Source organism: Heptranchias perlo, chromosome 21 (assembly GCF_035084215.1).
Source record: "Heptranchias perlo isolate sHepPer1 chromosome 21, sHepPer1.hap1, whole genome shotgun sequence".
Classification (NCBI taxonomy): Eukaryota; Metazoa; Chordata; class Chondrichthyes; order Hexanchiformes; family Hexanchidae; genus Heptranchias; species Heptranchias perlo.
The window spans coordinates 35,486,054-35,511,024 of record NC_090345.1 but is presented as its reverse complement, the minus strand read 5'-3'; the positions used below and the strand labels follow the sequence as shown (position 1 = coordinate 35,511,024).

Sequence of the window (24,971 nt, the reverse complement as noted above, 5' to 3'; positions counted from 1 at the left end):
ACTCTTCATGATTTTGAATACCTCTATCAAATCTCCTCACAATCATCTCTATTCCAAGAAAACAATCCCAGCTTCTCCAATCTATCATGTAACTAAAGTCACTCATCCCTGGAATCATTCTAGTAAATCTCTTCTGCACCCTCTCTAAGGCCTTCACATCTTTCCTAAAGTGTGGTGCCCAGAACTGGCCACAATACTCCAGTTGTGGCCAAACCAGTGTTTTACAAAGGTTCATCATGACTTCCATACTTTTGTACTCTATGCCTCTATTTATAAATTGTAAACAATTTTACAACACCAAGTTATAGTCCAGCAATTTTATTTTAAATTCACAAGCTTTCGGAGGCTTCCTCCTTCCTCAGGTAAATGTCTATTTATAAAGCCCAGGATCCCTTATGCTTTTTTAACCACTTTCTCAACCTGCCCTGGCACCTTCAGTGATTTGTGCACATATACCCCTAGATCTCTGTTCCTGTACTCCTTTTAGAGTTGTGGCTCTCCTCGTTCTTCCTACCAAAATGTATCACTTCGCATTTTCCTGCGTTAAATTTCATCTTCCACGTGTCCGCCCATGCCATCAGCCTGTCTTTTTCCTCTTGAAGTCCATCAATATCCTCCTCCCTGTTTACTACCCTTCCAAGTTTTGTGTCATTTACAAATTTTGAAATTGTGCCCTGTACACCCAAATCCAAGTCAATAATATATCAAGAAAAGCAGTGGTCCCAGCATTGACCCCTGGGGAACACCTCCCTCCAGTCCGAAAAACAACCGTTCACCACTACTCTCTGTTTCTTGTTGCTTAGCCAATTCTGTATCCATGTTGCTACTGCCCCCTTTGTTCCATGGGCCGCAATCTTGATGATAAGCCTACCATGCGGCACTTTATCAAACGCCTTTTGAAAGTCCACATTCACCACATCAACTGCATTGCCCTCATCTACCCTCTATTATCTCTTCAAAAAACTCTATCAAGTTAGTTAAACACGATTTGCCTTTAACAAATCCGTGCTGGCTTTCCCTAATCAATCCACCCTTGTCCAAGTGACTGTTAATTCTGTCCCGGATTATAGTTTATAAAAGTTTCCCCACCATTGAAGTTAAACTGACTGGCCTATAGTTGCTGGGTTTATCCTTACACCCTTTTTTGGACAAGGATGTAACATTTGCAATTCTCCAGTCCTCTGGCACCAGCCCTGTATATACAGATGTTTGGAAGAAACGGCCAGTCCCTCTACAATTTCCACCCTTACTTCCCTCAGCAACCTAGGATGTTTCCCATCCGGACCAGGTGACTTATTTACTTTAAGTACAACTAGCCTTTCATCTACCTCTTCATCAATTTTTAGCCCATCCAGTATTTTCCTTTACTGAGACTGTGGCAGCATCTTCTTCCTTGGTAAAGAGATGCTGCCCTCTGCCTCCATGAGTAGATCTCCTTTTTGGTCCCTAATCGGCCCCACCCCTCCTCTTACTGCCCATTTACATGCCTATAGAAGACTTTTGGATTCCCTTTTATGTTGGCTGCCAGTCTATTCTCATACTCTCTCTTTGTCCCTCTTATTTCCTTTTTCACTTCCCCTCTGAACTTTCTGGTGTAAACTTTCCTATAGCTACACCAGCTATGTTGAGCATCCTATATTTCTTAGAATAATTTGTATTTAAGCTTAAAAATTGCAGTACAGAAAGTACCCAGTGGTGAAACAGCCTCACAATAAAACAACTATTTGAACTTCTCTCTTTCCCCACCTCCAAACTTCAAGTTAGGAAAATCAGATTCCTATTTCCACCATCTTCCATTCTTTGTGTAAATAGTTCAAGTGATTTCAGAGGACACCAATCCTATAAAAGGTCTTGTGCCTTGTTCTACATAATCCTCTTCTCCACGCTTTAAATATAGCACATTAACATGCGTTAACTGCACCTCTTTTGACTACGTAGACAAGACAGCAAAAGCTTGTGAGGATGTCCAAAACAAGGATTATATCTGTTTAAACAAGTCCTTCTCTTAAAACAAGGAGCTTTTTCAGCAGCTGGATTATAAGATTGGCAAAAAAAAATCTATTTCACTTTTGTAGTACATGTGTATTGTGTATTAATCAGAGAAAGCCAATTTCAGTAAAGGCTTGACCCAGCATATAGGGTTAAAACATTGGTATTACTATTGATTTCTGCAAATAATCAGTTGACTGCCATGGTGTCAACGGAGGGTAGCAGCAAAGGAAGAGATATAGACAGAGTTCTGGTAGAATAGCTGCGAGAATCAATTTGTTTGTCTGTGATAATGTGACAGTAGTTAAACTCTGCTGTGAGGTGCTTTGAAAATCATAAAAACTCTACTTTCACACATAGTTCGATTAACTTTGCTACTCTCAGACATGTCATCTGTTAAAAGATTAGCCCTGGAATAACCTTGAAGATTCAGGTTTTTTTGGATACTGAAGGATAAGAGCGTGGCACGAAACAACTGTAACAACGACATCTGTTGCATGAATTTGACCCTGGTGGTTGCTGCAGCGCAGGAACAAATTGGACAAATTCCACAGGAGTGTCAACAAGCAAGTCCAATCCTATAATGAATACTCAACAATTGTGATGGTCAACCCTGCGTTTGAACTTGTATAAAAAGGACAAAATTCTAGTTAATGACACTGTCTGGATAAGTGTCACAGATAGGAGAAGCAAGGTGTAAAGCATCTATGTTGACTCTTTGGATAGATACAGAATTCAGCAGCACTTGTGCTCTTAGCATAAGCACAGTAGGCTGGCTTAAGCACTAGAACTTTTTGGAGTGGACGAACAACTTTAAGGCCCCCATTCACGCTGCAACTTCTAAAACAACTTTTCTGACTCTGGCTGAACTTGCCCCATAAAGCATAAATGTCATGCACATATAGAAGAGGCAAGTGGATGATCCTTATGAGGCAAGTTCAACCAGGCTATTGAGTTTCCCATTTCTCACCTTGAACTAGTCACAATGATTTTCTGTTCTACAGTCTGGAGTGGTTGTTGAATTACCGTTGGTTTAGACTCAGCTGGTTGCCTTGATTAACTAGAGTCTGATTGATTATCATGCTGCTTATATGTAGTTTATGCTTTGGTCATTCCCACATGACCACTTGATACATTCTGAACATTTGGTTTAATCATTTTCAAAGGGTCCGATTAAAACATAGCTCTGAAACTGTTTCCACAATGTTGGGTGCAACCTGACATAATACCATTACATTCTCTCACCATTTCTGGCCCATGTTTAACAGCTGATAACAAGGGCAGAGGTTCATAATAAAATCTGTTTCTTCAGGTTCCTCTTAGTCTCCAATCCTTGGCTATACTGGCCAACCAAAGGGAGTTGGAGTACAAAAGTAAGGAAGTCTTACTACAATTGTACAGGGATTTGGTGAGACCTCATCTGGAGTACAGTGTACAGTTTTGTTCTCCTTATCTAAGGAAGGATATATTTGCCTTGGAGGCAGTGCAGCAAAGGTTCACTAGATTCATTCCTGGGATGAGAGGGTTGTCCTATGAGGCGAGGTTGAGTAGAATGGGCCTGTACTCTCTGCAGTTTAGAAGAATGAGAGGTGATCTTATTGAAACATAAGATTACGAGGGGGATGACAGGGTAGATGCCGAGAGGCTGTTTCCCATGGCTGGACAGCCTAGAACTAGGGGGTATAGTCGCAGAATAAGGAGTCGGCCATTTAAGACTGAGATGAGGAGAAATTTCTTCACTCAGAGGGTTGTGGATCTTTGGAATTCTCTACCCCAGAGGGCTGTGGATGCTGCGTCGTTGAGTATATTCAAGGCTGAGATAGATAGATAGATATCTGGATTCTAGGGGAATCAAGGGATATGGGGATTGGGCGGGAAAGTGGAGTTGAGGTCGAAGATCAGCCATGATCTGATTGAATGGCGGAGCGGGCTCGAGGAGCCATGTGGCCTATTCCTATTTCTTATGTGCTTATGTTCTTAACCTTAAGTAAACTGTCCTTAAGGTTACTGTGGAGCAACTTGAATTTATGATTTTATATCTCTGAAGTTCCCTTTTAAATTTGTGACAATGCATCGATATTTGTCGATACAAACATCATACGCTGGGCTAGAACTTACGCAGAGCAGCATGGCAACGTTCGCTGCAGCTCCTGCGAATTTAATTACAAATGTACTTACTGTAGGCTACGAGGCGTCGACCTGCTCGATTTTTAAACTTTAAAAAAATTGTGCGCTATCAACTCAGCCTCTGAGCAGGGTAAGTTGATGCACATGGAACAATCTGTGAGAATAGAAAACACGCCCACAAAATGTCAGGAAGAGAAGTCACACCCATAAGCAGACTTCATTCATTTAAAGTTAGTATTATGGAAGTCATTTAAAAAAAATTAAAATTTTTATTTACATAAAAAGCCAACAAAATAATTGAATTAAATTAAAGAGACAAAAAGGGAAAAGTTAAAAAAATTAATTTTTTAATTTCAATTTTTTTAATGACCAAAAACTATTAAAATAAAGAGAAATATGAGACTCCACATTTTTAAAATTTAATTTTTTAGTTGTTTGGCAGTCATGAAGACTAACTGTGCTTTTAAAATTTAGTTTAGAGCTGGTATTTTTAAGCATACCATTTGGTGGCATCATTAGTTACTTTCCAGCAGGGCAGATGAGTAAGTTTGCGATTTTTCAATGATTGTAGTGTGCAACGGCCCTTTAATTTGCAGCTGTCAAATCGCTGGCGAACCAATAGGAGCAAGTTCACGATTTCCGTGTTTTAGTACAGATGTGCAAATGCGGGAACTTGCTCCTTCGATTCGCCATAAAAAAGGGAGCGCGCTGTTGAGCTCCTCCATTATTTCAGAGGCAAGTTCTGCCCCAATAAGTCACCATTCAGTTTCCATTTGTCTACTCCCCCCCCCCCTAATCACTCCAGAGTTTGCAACAGCGGGGACTTCATTTGATGTCAAATTGAAAGTTAAAAGAATAGATGGGGAAAAAAAAATGTAGAATCAACAAACTAAAGTTACAGAACAGTTCAATGCCGCAAATATGGAAACGGGTGATGAATAGTTCATAGTTATTTCGGATTTCAGACTTAGTGAAAGAGATTTTATAAATGCATACAGTGGATCAAACCTTAGCAGATTTGCATTATTTAAGAATAGCTCAGTTCATTACCATACCTGTTGTTCCATCATTCTATTCCTTGTCTGTTCTTCTTGCTGGTTTATAGAGGACTTTTGAAGGAGCTGGATCTACAAAAACAAGAATATATTTAAAAATGTAGCTTTTATATGTAAAATGGTTGATTTTTAAACTAAAATTACAGGTTGAAGTAATCTTGAAACACACATCTTTCTCAGGTCAAAGTAGATGTCGTCCAAAAAGCAACTGAAAATATCTTGGATCTGTGGATTGTCTCCACAGCAGCCTGCACTGTTCCTTTTTTAAGGCATTTGGCCGAAGTTCTGTAAATAGAAGGCGGCCAACAAAACGAAAAGCTCAAACTGGGGCCTGGTGATAAGCAGATTTTCCTATGGCTCTCTGCTGGGTCATTTACTATTTATTAACCATCTTGAGGATGACATCAATAGTTCTACTATTAGGGTTATTCACTTAGAACAAATGTAGGCTCAGAAAAGATATGGTTGAGGTTTTTAAATTATATAAAGGACTAAATGTAAAAGGTCTGAAATATTGGAAATGGATAGCGATAGGACTAGAGGCAATGCCTACTAAATACATGGTGTAATTAAACCCTGTTAATGGATTCATAGATTTTCACACTACAGCCTCCAAATCACTTTCATGATCTTTCTGTGCCACCTCTTTCAGTTGGTCTTCCACCCAATGCACAACTCCAAACCATCCCCTCCCACCCTTTACGCTTCAATGGTCCCCTCACTCAGTGTCTTCTTTAAGTTTCTTCTTTAAGTCTCAGTATATCCATAATTGCCACATCTATTAGATATGAGGGAGCACTTCTTTTCAGGTCATTCCCCTTTGGAACAGGCCACTGATGGATGACTGTTAACATACTTCTTGGCCAGTAGAAAGTTTCGACAACAGTGACTGATTGCTTTTGAAACACGCTCTGGTGCTGACAGAAAATTAGCATAATCATCCTCATTTTATGTTTAGATTTGCTGCTAAATTTGTTAATTGTGCCTCTTAACACAATCGAAACCCAAGCGCTGTGATCAGCTGGAGTATCAGCTGTAATGCAGTGGCAGGGCTGTTCTGTATCAGCATACCAAAAATGTAGTAAATCAATTGATCATGATGCCCTACTGTAACAATCATTTTTTGATAGCAGCAATTTACAAAATATTCAATTAGTCATCTTACTAGCTCTCTACTGCATTCAGCTGTTCTTACTTTCAGAATGATTCTCCCAATTTCACAAGTGTCGTGTTCCATGACAAGTTCCTAGCTTTAACGATGGTGAAGGGTTCAAACACCAAAGAACAGGAATTAAAAACTAAGAAGCTAGCAGTAAGAAAGGAAATCAGGGGAAACTTTTCATCCAAAAGGTAATCAAGCTATGGAATAAGTTGCCAGGGAAGGATATTGAAGTAAATGGTAAAAATGGATTCAAGAGGCAATAGAATGCAATTCTGCATAGAGAAAGGATAGGGGAACTCGATGAGAAGTGTAGTTGGAATTGATTTATGAGAAATAAACTGGCTTGTTTGGGCTGGATGACAATTTCCTATAGATCTTATGTCTTACACCACTAGCAGTATGCACCGACTACAATACACAAAAGCTCACATTGGTAGACCCATCCCACAATCCACCATGCAGTACATGTGGTCAGGGGGTGCATCTCAAACTGTTCTTAACAAATCAAATTGGCAGCAAGGAATTAAATGTACAAGAGAGTACATTTTAGGTTAACTTTCTAATGAGACTGTAAACAGTGAAAATCAGTGCAATGAAAAATTAGTTTAATATGGAGTTTAAATATATTAAAGTGCATAGACACACCCAGATGCTCAAGAATGCCAATCATGGGTTGCACACTCAACGGTTCAAGTGTAGTACTCTAGAGAATGCAATTGTCAACCCTGTTAAAGAGGTATGTGTAGATGGTACAACTCCAATCTATGCACTCACAACTCTCTTAAAAATGGCACTGGTTCATAGAATCATAGAATGGTTACAGCACAGGAGGCGGCCATTCGGCCCATCGAGCTTGTGCAGCTCTTTGTAAGAGCAATCCAGTTAGTCCCATTTCCCACTCTTTCCCCATAGCTCTGCAAATTTTTTTTACCTTCAAGTATTTATCCAATTTTTTTTTGAAAGCCACGATTGAATCTGCTTCCACCACCCTTTCAGGCAGTGCATTCCAGATCATGACTACTTGCTGCATAAAAAAGTTTTTCCTCCTGTCGCCTTTGGTTCTTTTGCCAATCACCTTAAATCTGTGTCCTCTGGTTCTCGACCCTTCCGCCAATGGGAACAGTTTCTCTTTACTTACTTTATCTAAGCCCTCCATGATTTTGATCACTTCGATCAAATCTCCTCTTAAGCTTCTCTGCTGTAAGGAGAACAATCCCAGCTTCTCCAGTCTATCCATGAAACTGAAGTCCCTCATCCCTGGAACCATTCTAGTAAATCTTTACTGCACCTTCTCTAAGGCCTTCAACATCCTTCCTAAACTGCGGTGCCTAGAACTGGACACAATACTCCGATTGTGACCGAACCAGTGTTTTATAAAAGGTTCAACATAACTTCCTTGCTTTTGTACTCAATGCCTCTATTTATAAAGCCCAGGATCCTGTATGCTTTTTTAACTACTTTCTCAACCTGTCCTGCCACCTTCAAAGATCTGTGCACATATATCCGCAGGTCTCTCTTCCTGCACCCCCATTAGAATTGTACCATTTAGTTTATATTGCCTCTCCACAATATAGTTGGGAAAAGGCTCGTGCGGAGCATAAACATCAGCATTGACCTGATGGGCCGAGTGGCCTTGTTTCTATGCTGTAAAATTCTATGTAATTTTCTGTTCTTTTCTCCCTGTGTCTCTTGGCGTGTTTCCACAGGACTTGGAAACCCTCCACTATCTCGCCCAAGTAGACATAGAAACATAGAAAACAGGAGCAAGAGCAGGCCATTCGGCCCTTCTCCGCCATTCAAAATGATCATGGCTGATCGTCTAACTCCGTACCCTGTTCCCACTTTTTCCCCATATCCCTTGATCCCTTTAGCATTAAGAAATATATCTATCTCCTTCTTGAATACATCTAATGATTTGGCCGCCACTGCCTTCTGTGGTAGAGAATTCCACAGGTTCACCACCCTCTGAGTGAAGAAATTTCTCCTCATCTCGGTTCTAAATGGCATACCCTGTATCCTGAGACTGTGACTCCTGGTTCTGGACTTCCCAGCCATTGGGAACATCCTCCCTGCATCTAGTCTGTCTAGTCCTGTTAGAATTTTATACGTTTCGACACGCCAACAGATGCTAAGCGTACCAGTATCAATAGCATAACTGTAGCACAAAAAGCCAGGACTGTACATCATTAAAATCAATTAAATTTTTACCTGATATAAAAGGTCAGCAGATCTTTTTTTCTCCTCTTCATAATGGGCTTTTAAGGTTTCCAGCTCATTTTGAAGTTTCTGCATTTTTTCAGCTGCACACTTCTTTTCTTCATCTGCCTTCCATTTGCTACAACCTTGTTGTGCCTGTAGTTTGATATTTAGGGCCTTGACTTCCAAGCTCTTCGCTTCATAATGCTTTTTCATATCAGAAAGCTCTGATTTCAGCCGCTCTCCAATTTCATGCTGTGCTTCAAAATCTGTTTTAGCAGATAAAAGAAGTCGGTCGTAGTATTTCTGTTTATCTTCTAGCAGTTGACCTGCAATAATATCAAAACATGTCATTTAAATCTGAGGTACAGGAGAAAAAAAAAACTTTAATAATAAGGTCCTTATATCGTCACAGGTACAAAAATATCCAACATAGCCACCACTCCTATATTACATTTATCCCTAGACAAGCACTTGAAGGAATAGGCTTCAATATATTTGAGAAAAATACATACTTGGTGAGATTAGAATAAGGTTAGCTGCCAAGCATAGGTATATAGTGAGAAAAATTGATCACAAGACATCAGACTCTAGAAAATATTAGAGACATGGCTGCAAACCAAATCAACTAAATTAGGTAGAATACACCCAAAGATTCTTACTGAAATAACAAGAGACCGCTTTAATGGCAGAAAAAGAACCAAGGACTAGCCTGAAGCCAAATTTTAAGAGCATGGAAGATTCTTGTTGAGGCCAGTGGGAGAACACGTAGATATCCCAAGCAAAGCACTTAAAAAGCCTTTTTGAACAATGGGCCTAGTATTAACGTGGAGGACAAATGAATCAAGTGATACTTCACAGTGAACAACAGGGCAGCAATACAAGTCATGTGATTCAGATGCCATAACCATAAATGAGAAAGTTCAGTGATTTGTACTGGTCATTCAAAATCTATTGGGTTACTGTCTCATTATTCATGAGTTATGTATTACTTAGTATTTACAAGGTTGTAAATAACAAGATGTTGCAGTTCACATTTTCCTTTGAAAAGTGCCAAATGAAATAAGAAAAAGGGTACTGCCAATTTTAGGGCACAGGGCCCAATGACACATCTGCCTTGTTGCATACAACTTACAATAGTGCCAGTTTATAACTTGAAATTGATGGAAGATACTCTATCTTACATGCACATTACAAAGATGCAGCAAAGAAGCTGTGTGATGTTATACATTGTTCCTTTTTTAAAAAAAAATAAAGTAACTCAAACAAGAATGATGCAGCTCCATACTTTCTGCTTTGGAGTCACAATGTTGACTGGTTTGTTGCTCCAGCTCAAATATCCTGGCCAGCAGCCCCCTGACATAGGCCTCTCGTTGCTGGTCATAAACCAGCCACTGCTGGTTTTTCTCAAGAGCCTAGAAAACCAAAAGCAGTTGTTATTTATGGCATGCATTACCAGCTGACATATGCATTTCATTAAGTTACAAATAAAACATGCATACACATAAAGGTCATTGGGTTTAAATAAAAAGAAAACTCTGAATGCTGGAAATCCAATGAGAAAAGCACAAGTCAGCATTTGAAGGACAAGATCCCACCCAAAACAGTACCTTTATTTCTCTCAGAGGCTGACTGACGTTTCTGCATTCGTCGTTTTAGGCCCCAGCCAGCCACGCACCATAAATATTTATTCGTTCATGGGATGTGGGCGTCGCTAACAAGGCCAGCAGTTATTACCCATCCCTAATTGCCCTAGAGAAAGTGGTGATGAGCCGCCTTCATGAACCGCTGCAGTCTGTGTGGTGAAGGTTCTCCCACAGTGCTGTTAGGTAGGGAGTTCCAGGATTTTGACCTAGCAACAATGAAGGAACAGCGATATATTTCCAAGTCAGGATGGTGTGTGACTTGGAGGGGAACGTGCAGGTGGTGTTGTTCCCATGTGCCTGCTGCTCTTGTCCTTCTAGGTGGTATGGGTCACGTGTTTGGGAGGTGCTGTCGAAGAAGCCTTGGCAAGTTGCTGCAGTGCATCCTGTAGGTGGTACACACTGCAGCCACGGTGCGCCAGTGGTAAAGGGAGTGAATGTTTAGGGTGGTGGATGGGGTGCCAATCAAGCGGGCTGCTTTGTCCTGGATGGTGTCGAGCTTCTTGAGTGTTGTTGGAGGTGCACTCATCCAGGCAAGTGGAGAGTATTCCATCACACTCCTGACTTGTGCCTTGTAGATGGCGGATAGACTTTGGGGAGATGGGAGGTGAGTCACTCGCCGCAGAATACCCAGCCTCTGACCTGTTTATGGGCTGGTCCAGTTAAGTTTCTGGTCAATAGTGACCCCCAGGATGTTGATGGTGGGGGATTCGGCGATGATAATGTCATTGAATGACATGGGGAGATGGTTAGACTCTCTTGTTGGAGATGGTCATTGCGTGGCACTTGTCTGGCGCGAATGTTACTTGCCACTTATCAGCCCAGGCCTGGATGTTGTCCAGGTCTTGCAGCATGCAGGCATGGACTGCTTCATTATCTGAGGGGTTGTGAATGGAACTGAACACTGTGCAATCATCAACGAACATCCCCATTTCTGATCTTATGATGGAGGGAAGGTCATTGATGAAGCAGCTGAAGATGGTTGGGCCTAGGACACGGCCCTGAGGAGCTCCTGCAGCAGTGTCCTGGGCTGAGATGATTGGCCTCCAACAAGCACTACCATCTTCCTTTGTGCTAGGTATGACTCCAGCCACTGGAGAGTTTTTCCCCCGATTCCCATTAACTTCAATTTTACTAGGGCTCCTTGGTGCCACACTTGGTCAAATGTTGCCTTGTTACGTGATCAACAACTGGTTGCAACAAGCAGAAAAATTGTTCAATATCTATTAATTTTATGAAGTCAAGCCAGCTCATAGGTGCAAGATGCCACACCATACTAATAATGCATGGATTCTCTCAGTCACACAAGTGGAAGAAGCATCAAGTGAAGCCTTGGAGATGAGAATTGAAGAACGTACACATTTAAGTCACGTCACCCAACACCCCGCTGTCAGCTGAGGATCAGCATCGACATATGGACGGGAACAGGGTACATAACTGCTCTGTGTCAGGGAGAGATAGCTCACCGAAGGGGAACAGGGCACGTACCTGCCTTGGGTCAGAGAAAGATAGCTTACCAAAGCTGTGAAAACATACAAACCATGGTGGGAGGGATTAATATTTTGTAAACAAATGGTAATTTAATTGGACATTTAATGGCATCTTGCTAAGAAACCCTAGAAAGTAATCTGCATTTATATTGAAGAGTTTTCCTTCAGCTAGTGCTTCCTCATATTTACCACAGCACACAACAAAAGCTAACATTCATGGCTATAAATAATTGGATAAGACTGGCTACAGTTAGTGTAAAAAAACTTGTAGTGTTCTTTTATGACATCTAGTGGAGAACTTTAGTGCTGCCTTAACCGCAAGTAACTAAACAGCTTTATCTTTTATGTTCACAGAAGTTAATCCAGCACAAAGGAGCATGGTCTCTCCTATTAGTATGTTGATCTGGGTGAGGGTGTTTTAGGAATTTCAAGATAGAATTGATTGAGTGAAAAATGCATAGATTCGTCACCACTCTGTAGACTTGAAAAGCACGTGGACATCATGTTTACATTCCACATACATCACAAGAACCACAGCTATGAGTTATCTAGCTCACGTTACCCTATCAGAGAGAGGTTACAGCATGGAAGGAGGCCATTCGGCCCATCGAGTCCACGCCGGCTCAATGCAAGAGCAATCCAACTAGTCCCACTCCCCCGCCCTATCCCCATAGACCTACAAATTTTTTCCTTTCAAGTACTGATCCAGTTCCCTTTTGAAAGGCACAAATTAATCCGTCTCCACCACCCCCTCGGGCAGTGCATTTCAGATCCTAACCATGCGCTGTGTAAAAAAGTTTTTTCTCATGTCAGATTTGGTTCTTTTGCCAATCACCTTAAATCTATGCCCTCTGGTTTTTGACCCTTCTGCTAACGGGAACAGTTTCTCTCTATCTACTCTGTCTAGACCCTTCATGATTTTGAATACATCTATCAAATCTCCTCGCACCTTTCTCTGTTCCAAGAACAACAACCCCAGCTTCTCCAGTCTATCCACGTAACTAAAGTCCCTCATCCCTGGAATCATTCTAGTACATCTCTTCTGCACCCTTTCCAAGGCCTTCACATCTATAGCGGCAATAAATCACTTAAATCTATTCTGCAAGACAAAACCACAGTGTTCACCAAGGTTATCTGCCATGGCCATTAAATACCAGTATTACTATGAAATGTAATCTACATCACCACTTCTATCAAATTAGATAAATTAGAAGTGTTCAATAAGGTAGATTACAACAATCCTGTGCTACTTGAAAAACATTAACAAAAAATTTACACAAACTACTTTATATCGGCACAGATGTAAACAGCAGGCACGTTTATGCGAACATGATTTTCTCTGTTATTCGCGATTTGGCCGGTATAACGTGGTAGTGTTAATTTAGAGTTATGGTGAAATTGTAGGCAGCTGTGCCAACTCTCTGTTAAACAAGTTTTTTGTTTCATTAAAAGAGAGACAGCGAATCTGACAGTACTGTACTTGTAGCCAACAAAATGTGCTACATTGCTTTTTTTTAATGTATTTATCAATAAAATTCCAATGCAAAAATTAATTCTGCTCCCCGCATGGCTCAGTGGATAAAAGCACAATGAGGTGTGGTGGAGAGCCATACAGACTGGAAAATCCCAGTTTGACTATGCGGAGTTAGCTAACCTCAACCGTGACTACAATTGGAGCACCAAAATTGCCCCCTGAGCTAGTGAGGGAAATATCAGGTAAAGTTTCAATTCATGACTGTTACCCAGTGGCCTCTGCTGGAAAGTACGTGAGTAGATGTGGGTTCAGCAATGATGCCCTCCACAATAGAACAGTATGTCAACAACGATTGTCTAGGCACACAAAGAAAAATGGCCACTTAGGCTAAGCACCCGAAGGCTTTAGAACCAAACCCTCAGCAAAATGTAGTGCCTTTAAGAGAGGAGAGGAGAAAATTGGAAAAAATAGAAAAAGTGCATTCAGTTGTGCACAACCATTGTACTCTCCTCCCCACTTCCCTGATTCTGATCTATTGGCCTTTGTCCGTCAGTCAATACGTCCAGAGTACTTACGTCTTTTAATTGAGCCTGGAGAGTTCCAATTTCATGCGATGATCCACTTTGGCTCTACAAGAAATGAAAACACACAAGATTATAGCATTAATTGATGCCACAAAAAACAAGCTACAACGAAAGTTTAATGTGGGAATGTGATGAAGTGAACTCCATCTGCCCCTCTTCGAAAATCAACAGTGAAACTTCATCTTGTTTCTTTTCTGTCTAATGCGCCTGCCTGATATAATTTCAGGTAACTGGTCCCGATGAGGGAGATTAAACAAAACACATGGAAAACAGTCAGAAAACCATGCGTTTAAAGGATAATTTATATCTATACGACTTTTATTATACTAACACAGAACAAAAAAAAATGAAAACTGAACATTGTATTGACCTATACATTGAGCATGAGACTCAAATCCTAGTAGTCTACAGTTCTATTCTCGAACCTGTGCTAACATTCAATCTACAGGATACAAAAGATAATGGATGTACAACCGAATCTTGAGAATTGAGAAGGAATTTAAAACAGTTTTATGCTTTTGAAAAGTTATGGCTATAGTATACAGTGCCAGGTATATGTGCCAGTACAATGGTTCAACACACATCCCAAATAAGGCAAATTTACAGTTGCATTAATTCGATGTTTGTAGGGCCACTTTCATTAACCGCATATATCTTACTTGGTTATTCGTAGGGAAAAAAAACTTGCATAGCTTTCATGTCCTCAGGATGTCCCAAAGTACTTCATAGCCAACAAATTACTCTTTGAAGTGTAATCGCTGTTGTAACCTGCTCAAGCATGGCAGCTAACTTGCACACGGCAAGACCCCATAAACAGCAAATTAGATAAATGACCCAATAATCTGTTTGGTGTTGTCAATGCATAATTTTGGCCAGAACACCAGAAGAACTACCCACTTCTTCAAATAGTGCCATGAGATCTTTTACCTCCATCTGATCTGGCAGACAGGGGTGCAGTTGAACATTTATTCTGGAATAGGTCACCTCCAACAATGCAGCATTTCCGTAGTACCACACTGAAGTCTCAGCCTAGATTACATACTCAAGCCCTGGAGTGCAGCTTGAACCCACGACCTTCTGACTCAGGCAACAGCGCTACCAACTGAGCCAAATTGACATCAATAAAAGTACTTTCACAGTAGATTGGAAGTTGAACCAGTAGTTACCCACCTCCCCTACTGCCCCATGCCTGTATCCACTGTACAGATTTGGGATCAATGAGCATAACAGGTATGGACACAATACTGTACCATCTACTAAATACATTCTACATAGGAGTTCAAATACAATTAAAAAACTTACACTAATATCAGGATTTTTTTCTGTGTCTAACAGTTATAGGAAAGTAAGTTTAGTAGGGAAAATCTTTGAAATGATCTTGATATGTTTAGTGAGTGAACTTGGGAAAGGACTGTCAGCTTGGATTCGGTAAAGGGAGGCAGTGTTTAACTAGCCTGCTGGAGTTTTTCTAAGATATTACTGACAGTGGACAGGGATATTGCAGTTAATATATAATTGGTCTTTTAGAAAGCTTTTGACAAAGTTATTGGTGATTAGTTGTTAAATGAGTCATAGAATTGTGTGTGGGGGGTGGGGGAAAAGAGTATGGTGCTGAATAGAAATGTGTCTTAAAAACAGCAAACACAGGGTAACCATAAATGAGAACCATCAAACAGGACAAATGAACAAAGCATCAGATTTATAAAGATTTTGACCTTTAGGTAACTAGATGAATAGTGGGCATACGCAATTCATTGTAGATATGTATAAATATTTAATATGGGAGTGATGACCAAAAAAAAAGGATGTTTTGAAACAGTGGTACAGGATGCCTACCATGGAATATGGTAATTCCCTGAGCTATAGTGAATAAATCTATGCTGTAATAAGGTACTTTGTTGCATTAGCAGAGGGTTAAATACAAACCTAGAGAGATTGAGGATGTGCTGTTGCTCTGTAAGGTGTGGTCAGACTCCACCTGAAATACTGAATAGTTTTGGTCACCAATTCATAGGAAGAACATTGCTGTTTGGAATATACAGATGTGAGCACTACAGATAATTCCATGTTTCAGGAATTTAATTTTTGAGGAAAGCTCAAAGAAGTTGGACTTGGTTTCTTTGGAAAAAAGTGAAGGCTTTGAGCAATTGAAGCTTTAAAGGTGTCGAAAAGAAGTTGGGCCAAACTTTTTCCATCCAAAGGGTGGTAGAGTTGCAGAATTAGTTATCAGCAAAGGCCGTTGAAGGAGACAGCATAAATAGTTCCTGAATACAATTGGATACAATTCCAGAAAGAGAAAGGTTTGCAGGATATGGCGAGAAGGTGGATTGATCTTTGAAAAAGGGTCAGACTTATTTAGGCCCAATGAACATTTCCTGTTCTTAAAAGTTCCCATACTTTGAAAAGAAAATAGTCACATGCAGTAGACAATAATTCTAAATTCTCCCCTGAAAGACGTTACTAAAATCAGTTGGGTTTTCACGACAGGCTGGCAATTTTCATAGTGGTAGGCCAGTCACAATTTCACATGGTGAGATCTGAACTCATGACCACTGGGTCGCTAGTCTAGTAAGATAATTAAAACACTACTGCACAACAATCCAATTGCTGGTCCACAACTTGCCATTGTGGGATTTGATCTCAATCTCTGGGCTGCTAGTCCAGCACCATAACCATTATACTACCGCACCAGCATGGAAAGAGAAGCATGGGGCAGCACAGTTCAGGTCCCAACAAGATTGAATTCAGATTGCTGGATTCAGAGACCAGAGTGTCTGCCATTACATCATGGATCCCATGACTACAAGTAGATGTGTAATGGGCAACTCAAATACAGAATTATTTCATGGTTACTCAAGCACATAACCTATGAGTGAAGGTCATAAGTATGCTGTGCAGTGGCGAGATCATGGAATATTTTCCATACATCACTAAGTATTGCCATCTGACCGCATCTAGTTTATGCCACAACAATATTGTAACATTCAAAAACCGTGGACGTTTTTCCCTTCAAGTACTCCCTTTTCAAAAAGGTGGAACACTACTTTACATGCCATTACTATAGTTCATCATCCTAAACCCAACAAAATTTTACTAGCAGTATAATTTTTTTTTATTCATTCATGGGACGTGGGAATCGTTGGCAAGGCCGGCATTTATTGCCCATCACTAATTGCCCTTAAGGTGGTGGTGAGCGGCATTATTGAACCGCTGCAGTCCGTGTGGTGAAGGTTCTCCCACAGTGCTGTTAGGAAGGGAGCTCCAGGATTTTGACCCAGCAGCAATGAAGGAACAGCGATATATTTCCAAGTCGGGATGGTGTGTGACTTGGAGGGGAAAGTGCAGGTGGTGCTGTTCCCATGTACCTGCTGCTCTTATCCTTCTAGGTGGTAGAGGTCGCGGGTTTGGGAGGCGCTGTCGAAGAAGCCTTGGCGAGTTGCTGCAGTGCATCCTGTGGATGGTACACACTGCAGCCACGGTGCACCGGAGGTGAAGGGAGTGAATATTTAGGGTGGTGGATGGAGTGCCAATCAAGCGGGCTGCTTTGTCCTGGATGGTGTTGAACTTCTTGAGTGTTGTTAGAGCTGCACTCATCCAGGCAAGTGGAGAGTATTCCATCAGACTCCTGACCATCCCCATTTCTGACCTTATGATGGAGGGAAGATCATTGATGAAGCAGCTGAAGATGGTTGGGCCTAGGACACTGCCCTGAGGAACTCCTGCAGCAATGCCCTGGGGCTGAGATGATTGGCCTCCAACAACCACTACCATCTTCCTTTGTGCTAGGTATGACTCCAGCCACTGGAGAGTTTTCCTCGATTCCCATGACTTCAATTTTCCTAGGGGTCCTTGGTGCCACACTCGGTCAAATGCTGCCTTGATGTCAAGGGCAGTCACTCTCACCTCACCTCTGGAATTCAGCTCTTTTGTCCATGTTTGGACCAAGGCTGTAATGAGGTCTGGAGCAGAATGGTCCTGGCAGAACCCAAACTGAGCATCGGTGAGCAGGTTATTGGTGAGTAAGTGCCGCTTCATAGCACTGTCGATAACACCTTCCATCACTTTGCTGATGATTGAGAGTAGACTGATGGGGCAGTAATTGGCCGAATTGGATTTGTCCTGCTTTTTGTGGATAGGACATACCTGGGCAATTTTCCACATTGTTGGGTAGATGCCAGTGTTGTAGCTGTACTGGAACAGCTTGGCTAGAGGCGCAGCTAGTTCTGGAGCACAAGTCTTCAGCACTACAGCCGGGATGTTGTCGGGGCCCATAGCCTTTGCTGTATCCAGTGCACTCAGCCATTTCTTGATATCACGTGGAGTGAATCGAATTGGCTGAAGACTGGCTTCTGTGATGGTGGGGATATCGGGAGGAGGCCGAGATGGATCGTCCACTCGGCACTTCTGGCTGAAGATGGTTGCAGAGCCTCCTCCTCCCATTAGTTGTTTAATTGTCCTAGCAGTATAATGATGCTTTTAAACACAATGTAGGAACATTATGTAAAACTGAAGTGTATAAAATTATGATTTAATAAACCATTTTACCTGAGGCTGAAGAGTTGGAACGTTGTTTTCAAGTTCTTTACATTTTAAAGTGATTGCAGACAGTTTATTTTTCAGATTTTCAGTTTCTTCACTCAAGGACTTGAAGAGGTGTTCTTTCCTTTTGTTGTCTTTATTTTTATCTGCAAGCTGACTGCGCAGGGCATTCACCTCATTACTTCCAGATTTTGATAGCTGATCTTTCATTGTCTGGAGCTGCCTATCTTTCTGTTCAAGTTCTTGGATCTGCTTCTGTTTTCTAGTTTCCAGTGCAAGAATTTTCTGCACACAAAAAAAGTTTGGAAAAGTTTCATTTTTAGCAAATTACGTAAACATTCAATTGACTTGGATTAAAATGGATTGAGAGTGAAATATTTTTAGTTTCAATTGAACATGTCTACAAATGGAGGAGTATTCTTTAAAATGGTTGGAATAAAGTTTTTCAGACTGGAGGGAAGTATGCAGTTGTGTTCCCCAGGGGTCAGTATTAAGACCACTGCTTTTTTTTGATATATATTAATGACCTGGGTATAGCAGGTATAATTTCAAAGATTGTAGATGACACGAAATTCAGAAATGTAGTAAACAATGAGGAGGATACTAACAGACTTCAGGAGGACATAGACAGACTGGTGAAATGGGCAGACACATGGCAGCTGAAATTTAACACAGAAGTTTGAAGTGATACATTTTGGTAGGAAGAATGAGAGGCAATATAAACTAAATGGTACAATTTTAAATGGGGTGCAGGAACAGAGACACCTGGGGGTGTGTGTACACAAATTTTTGAAGGTGGCAGGACAAGTTGAGAAGGCTGTTAAAAAAAAATATGGGATCCATGGCTTTATTAATAGAGGAATAGAGTACAAAAGTAAGGAAGTTATGTAAAACCTTTATAAAACACTGGTTAGGCCTCAGCTAGAGTAGTCTGTTCAATTCTAGGCATCACACTTTAGGAAGGATGTCATGGCCTTAGAGAGGATGCAGAAGACATTTACTCGAATGGTACCAGGGATGTGCTGAAGCACTGCTCCGCTGTTAGCTTCACCTAAAACGGCATTCTGTCCTTACCCTTCCTGTGATTTCATGAAGTTGCTGCATTTGCACGTTAACTTGCCACAGAAAGTTAAGTCTAGTAAGTACAGCACCCTGTACAGTTGTAGCATGACTTCCCAGCTTTTATACTCCATCCCTCTAGAAATAAAGGCCAATATTCCGTTTGCCTTGCGAATTACCTGCTGTACCTGTATGTTGACTTTTTGTGTTTCATGTACAAGGACACACAGGTCACTCTGTACCGCAGCATTTTGAAGTATTTCTCTATTGAAATAATATTTTGCTTTTTTATTTTTCCTCCCAAAGTGGATTACTTCATGTTTCAATGAGATCACCTCTCATTCTTCTAAACTCCAGAGAATATCGGCCCATTCTACTCAATATCTCCTCATAGGACAACCCTCTCATCCCATGAATACTCCTTTGCTTACACAAAAGGAATACCTAGATAGAGGAGCAAAAACTAAAACTTCAATTATGCACTTAACATCACATCATTCAAGTAGTTACAAAAAGTCCTCAAGTTATCCGAGCTTACCTAAACCCCTTCTTATTCTCTGATTTTTCTTCCCTTTTCAAAGCTTATTAAAAAATTGTGGACAATATTTACATCATTACACTATAGTACAAGACACTTTCCCTTTGGATTGAAGTACAAGAGGAAGCTTGGAGCAGATAACTAAACTTCCCAATATAAATCAAAATTAATTTTTCTAAATTAATGTGAAAAAGTTTGACATTTGTACTAAACCGAGTTTTAAAAAATCTCTTTCCCTTCCCAAAAGCACGAGCAGCTTGCTAGGCTACAGTCCAACAAGTGCCCAAGCACTTAGTAACTTAGCCCAAGATGCCATTCTTCACGCGTGAGCCTTGACAGTGAGTGTTGTCAGCTATTCCATTGGCGAAATCACAGCCAAGCCAGACACTGAGCTCGTGCAAGTCCCCCGGAAGACGACTTTCATGACCAGTAGGCACCGCAGCGTATAAAGTGTCTTCTAAACACTAATAATATTGGCCCAGAATTTGTTGAAAAAATAACGGCACGTGAACAACACAAGCCATTATTGAGTAAATCGGCCAGCAACTTGTGGTGAGGAAGGCATACCTCTTGAACTGCGAATGGCCACAAGTTGCCAGTCGATTTGCACTGCTCCGCTGTTAGCTTCACCTAAAACGGCATTCTGTCCTTACTCTTCCTGTGATTTTCATGAAGTTGCTGCATTTGCACGTTAACTTGCCACAGAAAGTTAAATCTAGTAATTAACAATGTAAGTGCCCTTCTAATGACATGATAATTGTCAATGACTGCCAACCAACCTCCCTTGCCCCAAAAAATGAATAATTAAAAGTGTGGCACCTCATTCCTTCAGGTTGTGACTTGTTAGAGATTTTTAAAATATCAAATTTTATTTTTTTTCTTACTTTTCTTTCCTGTCTCTTTTCCCCCCTCTCTTAAATCTAACCTTTCTTTCCCTCTCTTTCTGTGTCTGGTTTGACATTGAATTCACCCCTCTAGTTTACTCTCCTTTTCTGTCCTTCCTCGGTTTATTTTTCAATCCTTTAATCTCATCGGTTTGTTCCGTTGTTCACCAAGGACCCAGATCCACTATTTCCCTCCCGGCGCCGTCATCAGCTCGTACCTCCAACAACTTTGTGAGCAAAAGAAATTTGAGCTGAAGGGTGCAGGAACAAGTCTAACTAGCAGGGCACGCCATGAAATGCACCGCTCTAGCAAATTTAATTGGTATGGTCACTTTTAGTTTTGTTGCTTATTTTAAGCATCTTAGCTTAACAGGACCACTTACTTATTTATAATAATGGCACCTAATCCTTGTTAGATGATACTGGGGCAACTCGGTGTCACTTTTATTGGTCTAAAATAGGCCCCCGGGAGTCGATGGGGAAGCCCTGGCCGATTTGGCACCTCCTAACCCTGTGGTCCTGAGGCCAGTTACAGCACAGACTGGGATCAGGACGACTGCCATTACTGCTGTTGAACCCACCTCCAGCAGCCTGTTCCTCTCCCTGTCCCACGCTTGTCCTTTGCCCATCTCCTCCAGGGATTTTTTCAGTAGCGCATTCTCCTTTCGGAGTCTGTCGGTGTCTGTGTCAGACTTGGAGACGGCGGCTTTATACAAGCCGAAGCGGCTGCTAATAATGTTCTTGGAAGTCATATCGGCGGCGGACTCCTCTCGCTGGCTCGGGGGGAAAAGTCAGGCCAAGCCCGGTTCTCGGGCCGCACGCTGCGGGCTTAACGGAACCGAGCCATCCACCAACCGCCACACGGCCCGGAAGTGTCGCTCTGCGATTTCAAATTTCCCCCTTTTCCCGCCCGCGGGGCATTGCGGGATATCGCTGGGTAACCCGTAGCGCATGCGCGGGGGCGGGCGGTCGTTGCTGTGTGAGGAGATGGCGGTGGGCGGGCGGTCGTTGCTGTGTGAGGAGATGGCGGTGGGCGGGCGGTGATAGTATAGCCCCGGCCGGCCGAACTGAACCATAGTGCTTTTAATACTGCCGCTTGGGCTCAATGGGGATATGGTGGGCTCCAGAAATTCGCCAGGTTGTGTTGCTCCACCGGCAATAACCATGGCGGTGCGGGACGCACTAAGCGACCCTCGGTCTGTCCGAATTCCCGGCCTCGGGGCCATTTCTGTCAAGTGAAGCCCTTGACAGTGGCTGGGGCGCAGCTAAGTGTGGGCGGCAGGCGAGCCACCGGAAGTGGGGGTAGTGCCAGTAGGTTCGTGTGAAGGGGGGAGATTTATAATAAAACCCGGCCTTTTCTCCCGAAGGTAGTCATGATGTGGCGATGCCGGTGATGGACTGGGGTTGACAATTGTAAACAATTTTACAACACCAAGTTATAGTCCAGCAATTTTATTTTAAATTCACAAGCTTTCGGAGGCTTCCTCCTTTGTCCTTTGCCCATCTCCTCCAGGGATTTTTTCAGTAGCGCATTCTCCTTTCGGAGTCTGTCGGTGTCAGACTTGGAGACGGCGGCTTTATACAGGCCGAAGCGGAAGGAGGAAGCCTCCGAAAGCTTGTGAATTTAAAATAAAATTGCTGGACTATAACTTGGTGTTGTAAAATTGTTTACAATTTTCTCCCGAAGTCAGGGATCCTTAGGGTACCCCGTCGATGCGCGACCGACTGTTGTGAGGATACCGGCCTAACAATGCAGCGGGTCCCAATCCCGACCGGGTGCGGTCCTGTACCGTATGCCTGCTTCATGCATCTGGGGTGGGTATTCATGTTAGTCTGCTGTCTCTCTGCCGGATATCATCAGGAGCGGGGGTGGATGCCTCTTGCCCGAAGAAACCCGGGCTCTGCTGAAACTGGGCGGAGAACTACAAAACGACATAAATCCACCCCGACTGCACTGCGAATCTTATAACATTTGAGATTTTCGGTGTCATGACGTCTTATCGGCCAGACCAACAAATCATGGGACAAGATTACTTTGTGTTATTTGGAGAATGGTAAGCTCCTTTGTAAACCATCTTTGGAAAGAGCCCACGGTGTTAGCCAATTGTTGGAATTCAGCCAATGCAGGCAGCAACCAAGAAAGTGTGTCACTAGACGCAGTCACCGTTTGTTTTAAAGAGAGACTTTTTAAAATTATGACCTGCCTTTCATTTTTGAGTTACAAAGTTACCCCTCTGATTTTCCCAATCCCTGTGCAGAAAAGCTTGTCTTCAGATTAATGCCATTGCAATGAAAAGCCCAAGATCATCAACTTTATTTGAAGGCTTGTGAACAACTTAGTGCTGTCTTTTAATACATGCACCCATTGTTACCACAAAAAAAAACAAAATATTTTTGCTTGATCTGCAGATTGCCTACTTCTTGGTATTATTTGCTATTAATGAGGAGTAGGGCAAGTGACTCACTCAAGGCATCGATCAATGTCACACTTGACTCAGAGCCAGTCACTCCATCGTGTGTAATATTTTTCCATTTCCCCTCTCACCCGTGGGTGCTTCATCACCTCCTGGACAGACTCTCCATGCCTGAGCCAAGTACTCTTTCCCCCAACCACATGTTAAATGGCTTTGAAAAACCTAAAATTTAGAAATAGAATATATTGGTGTACAAACATATGAAACCAATTTTTATCTAGCCTTTGACACTTTACAGTATCTATATAAACAAGATGGCAACTCACTTAAAAAAAATTAACTTGTGATTGGAATGACTTCCCATTCAACAATTTTCATAATTGCCAACTTTTGAAGCCATAATCAGTAACAATGAATAGCATTTTTGCACAATTAAATCCAAAATAAATTGATATTGCAGGTTAACTGAGCAAAGCTCTGCTCATTCACATGGAATTTAAGAATCTGAACTATTTGGCATTCAAAAGTTTGTGGCTGAAAAATCTTTTGGAAAATTGCTGTTCAAATGCAAGGTGGAGAAAACATTACCCTTTTTTAAAAGGCATTGCTCATGGTGAGTTGGAGGATGTGCGGTTTTATAACAGAGGAATTATACCATGTTTTTATGTCTTTATTACATTAGCAGTATTTTTAACTATATAGCGGGGGGGAGGATTGACAACCAAAATGTTCACTTAAAAACTACTTTTATTTTGAGCACTTGTAGTAATTGACATTATCTCAACTTGGCACAATCATGATAAGAATTGTTAATACAAACTAGCACCCTAAAGTACCGGTTATATAATATAGTTGTTCTCCTGTTGTGTTGCTTGTGGAGAAAAATGAAAACAGTATTGCCTCTCCTTTCCTATAATTGTACCGTATTCTTTTGTACTCTCATTCTGTCACCTTTTTTCTCCCTTTAATACACTTTTCTCACTCTTGTGTAAGTATCTTCTTTGCTGAGAGTTATCTCTCTTCTGTATCTCTTTCAATCTTATGTAGCTCTCACACGTGTTCCTTCACTGATGTATTCAATTTCTATGTTTTACCTTTTTTAAAGCCAAGGGTACGTAGCAAGATAGCAGTTAACATGTACTGGTTTGGAGGTTTTTATCAAGATTAGACAGGGAGAAACCTCTTGGAGGTGGTAAAACACACATGGGTGAGAGACAAAATGGAAAAATGTAAGGCTTAGTTTAAGTTCCCCAGCTTCAGAAACAGGCACAACTCAAGATCCAGGCCCCTGGTGGAGGATAGGCCCAACACAAGAAAAATAATTGCAGAGGTTTAGAAGCTTTTATGGTAAGCTTATACATAACTTCAGAGATTTTTTTTCTGGTCAGTCCTTTAAGTTTTTATGTCTTTATTACATTAGCAGTATTTTTAACTATAGTGGTGGGAGGGTTGACAAATCAACACATTCACCGAAAACGATTTTCATTTTGAGCACTCGTAGTCATCGACATTATCTCAACTTGGCATAATTATGATAAGAATTGTTAATACAAACTAGTACCCTAAAGTACCGGCGAACACTTGAAACAGATAAATTATAAGGTAACCTTTTAGTCACCTCCCCATTATCTCTCAAACTCAAGATTTGTGCAAGATATGCTTCAGATTGTTGTCTATTATACACCTAAATCATCAATGCCCTTGCAAAGAGGCTAACTAGAATAGTGGGGAGGGGTAAACAAAATGAATCAAAGAGAAAATTAATAATGAAAAGCTCTAATAAGAAAATGAATGCCGTAAGGGAGAGGCAAATTCAA

General features: G+C 41.4%; 1 protein-coding gene across 3 annotated transcripts in view; it reads right to left on the bottom strand.

Annotated features, from left to right (window-relative positions):
• Positions 1–21,595, bottom strand: part of cep55l (centrosomal protein 55 like) — a 40,128-nt gene extending 18,533 nt beyond the window's left edge. For all 3 annotated transcript variants that reach the window (XM_068002460.1, XM_068002458.1, XM_068002459.1), the window contains exons 1-6: positions 21,322–21,595; positions 18,266–18,544; positions 13,712–13,765; positions 9,818–9,944; positions 8,542–8,858; positions 5,172–5,243 (exon numbers count right to left, since the gene is read on the bottom strand). In XM_068002460.1, coding sequence (XP_067858561.1) covers positions 5,172–5,243; positions 8,542–8,858; positions 9,818–9,944; positions 13,712–13,765; positions 18,266–18,544; positions 21,322–21,492 — 1,020 coding nt within the window. In that variant the 5' untranslated portion in view covers positions 21,493–21,595. The remainder of the gene's footprint in view (positions 1–5,171; positions 5,244–8,541; positions 8,859–9,817; positions 9,945–13,711; positions 13,766–18,265; positions 18,545–21,321) is intronic.
• Positions 21,596–24,971: the final 3,376 nt, after the last annotated feature.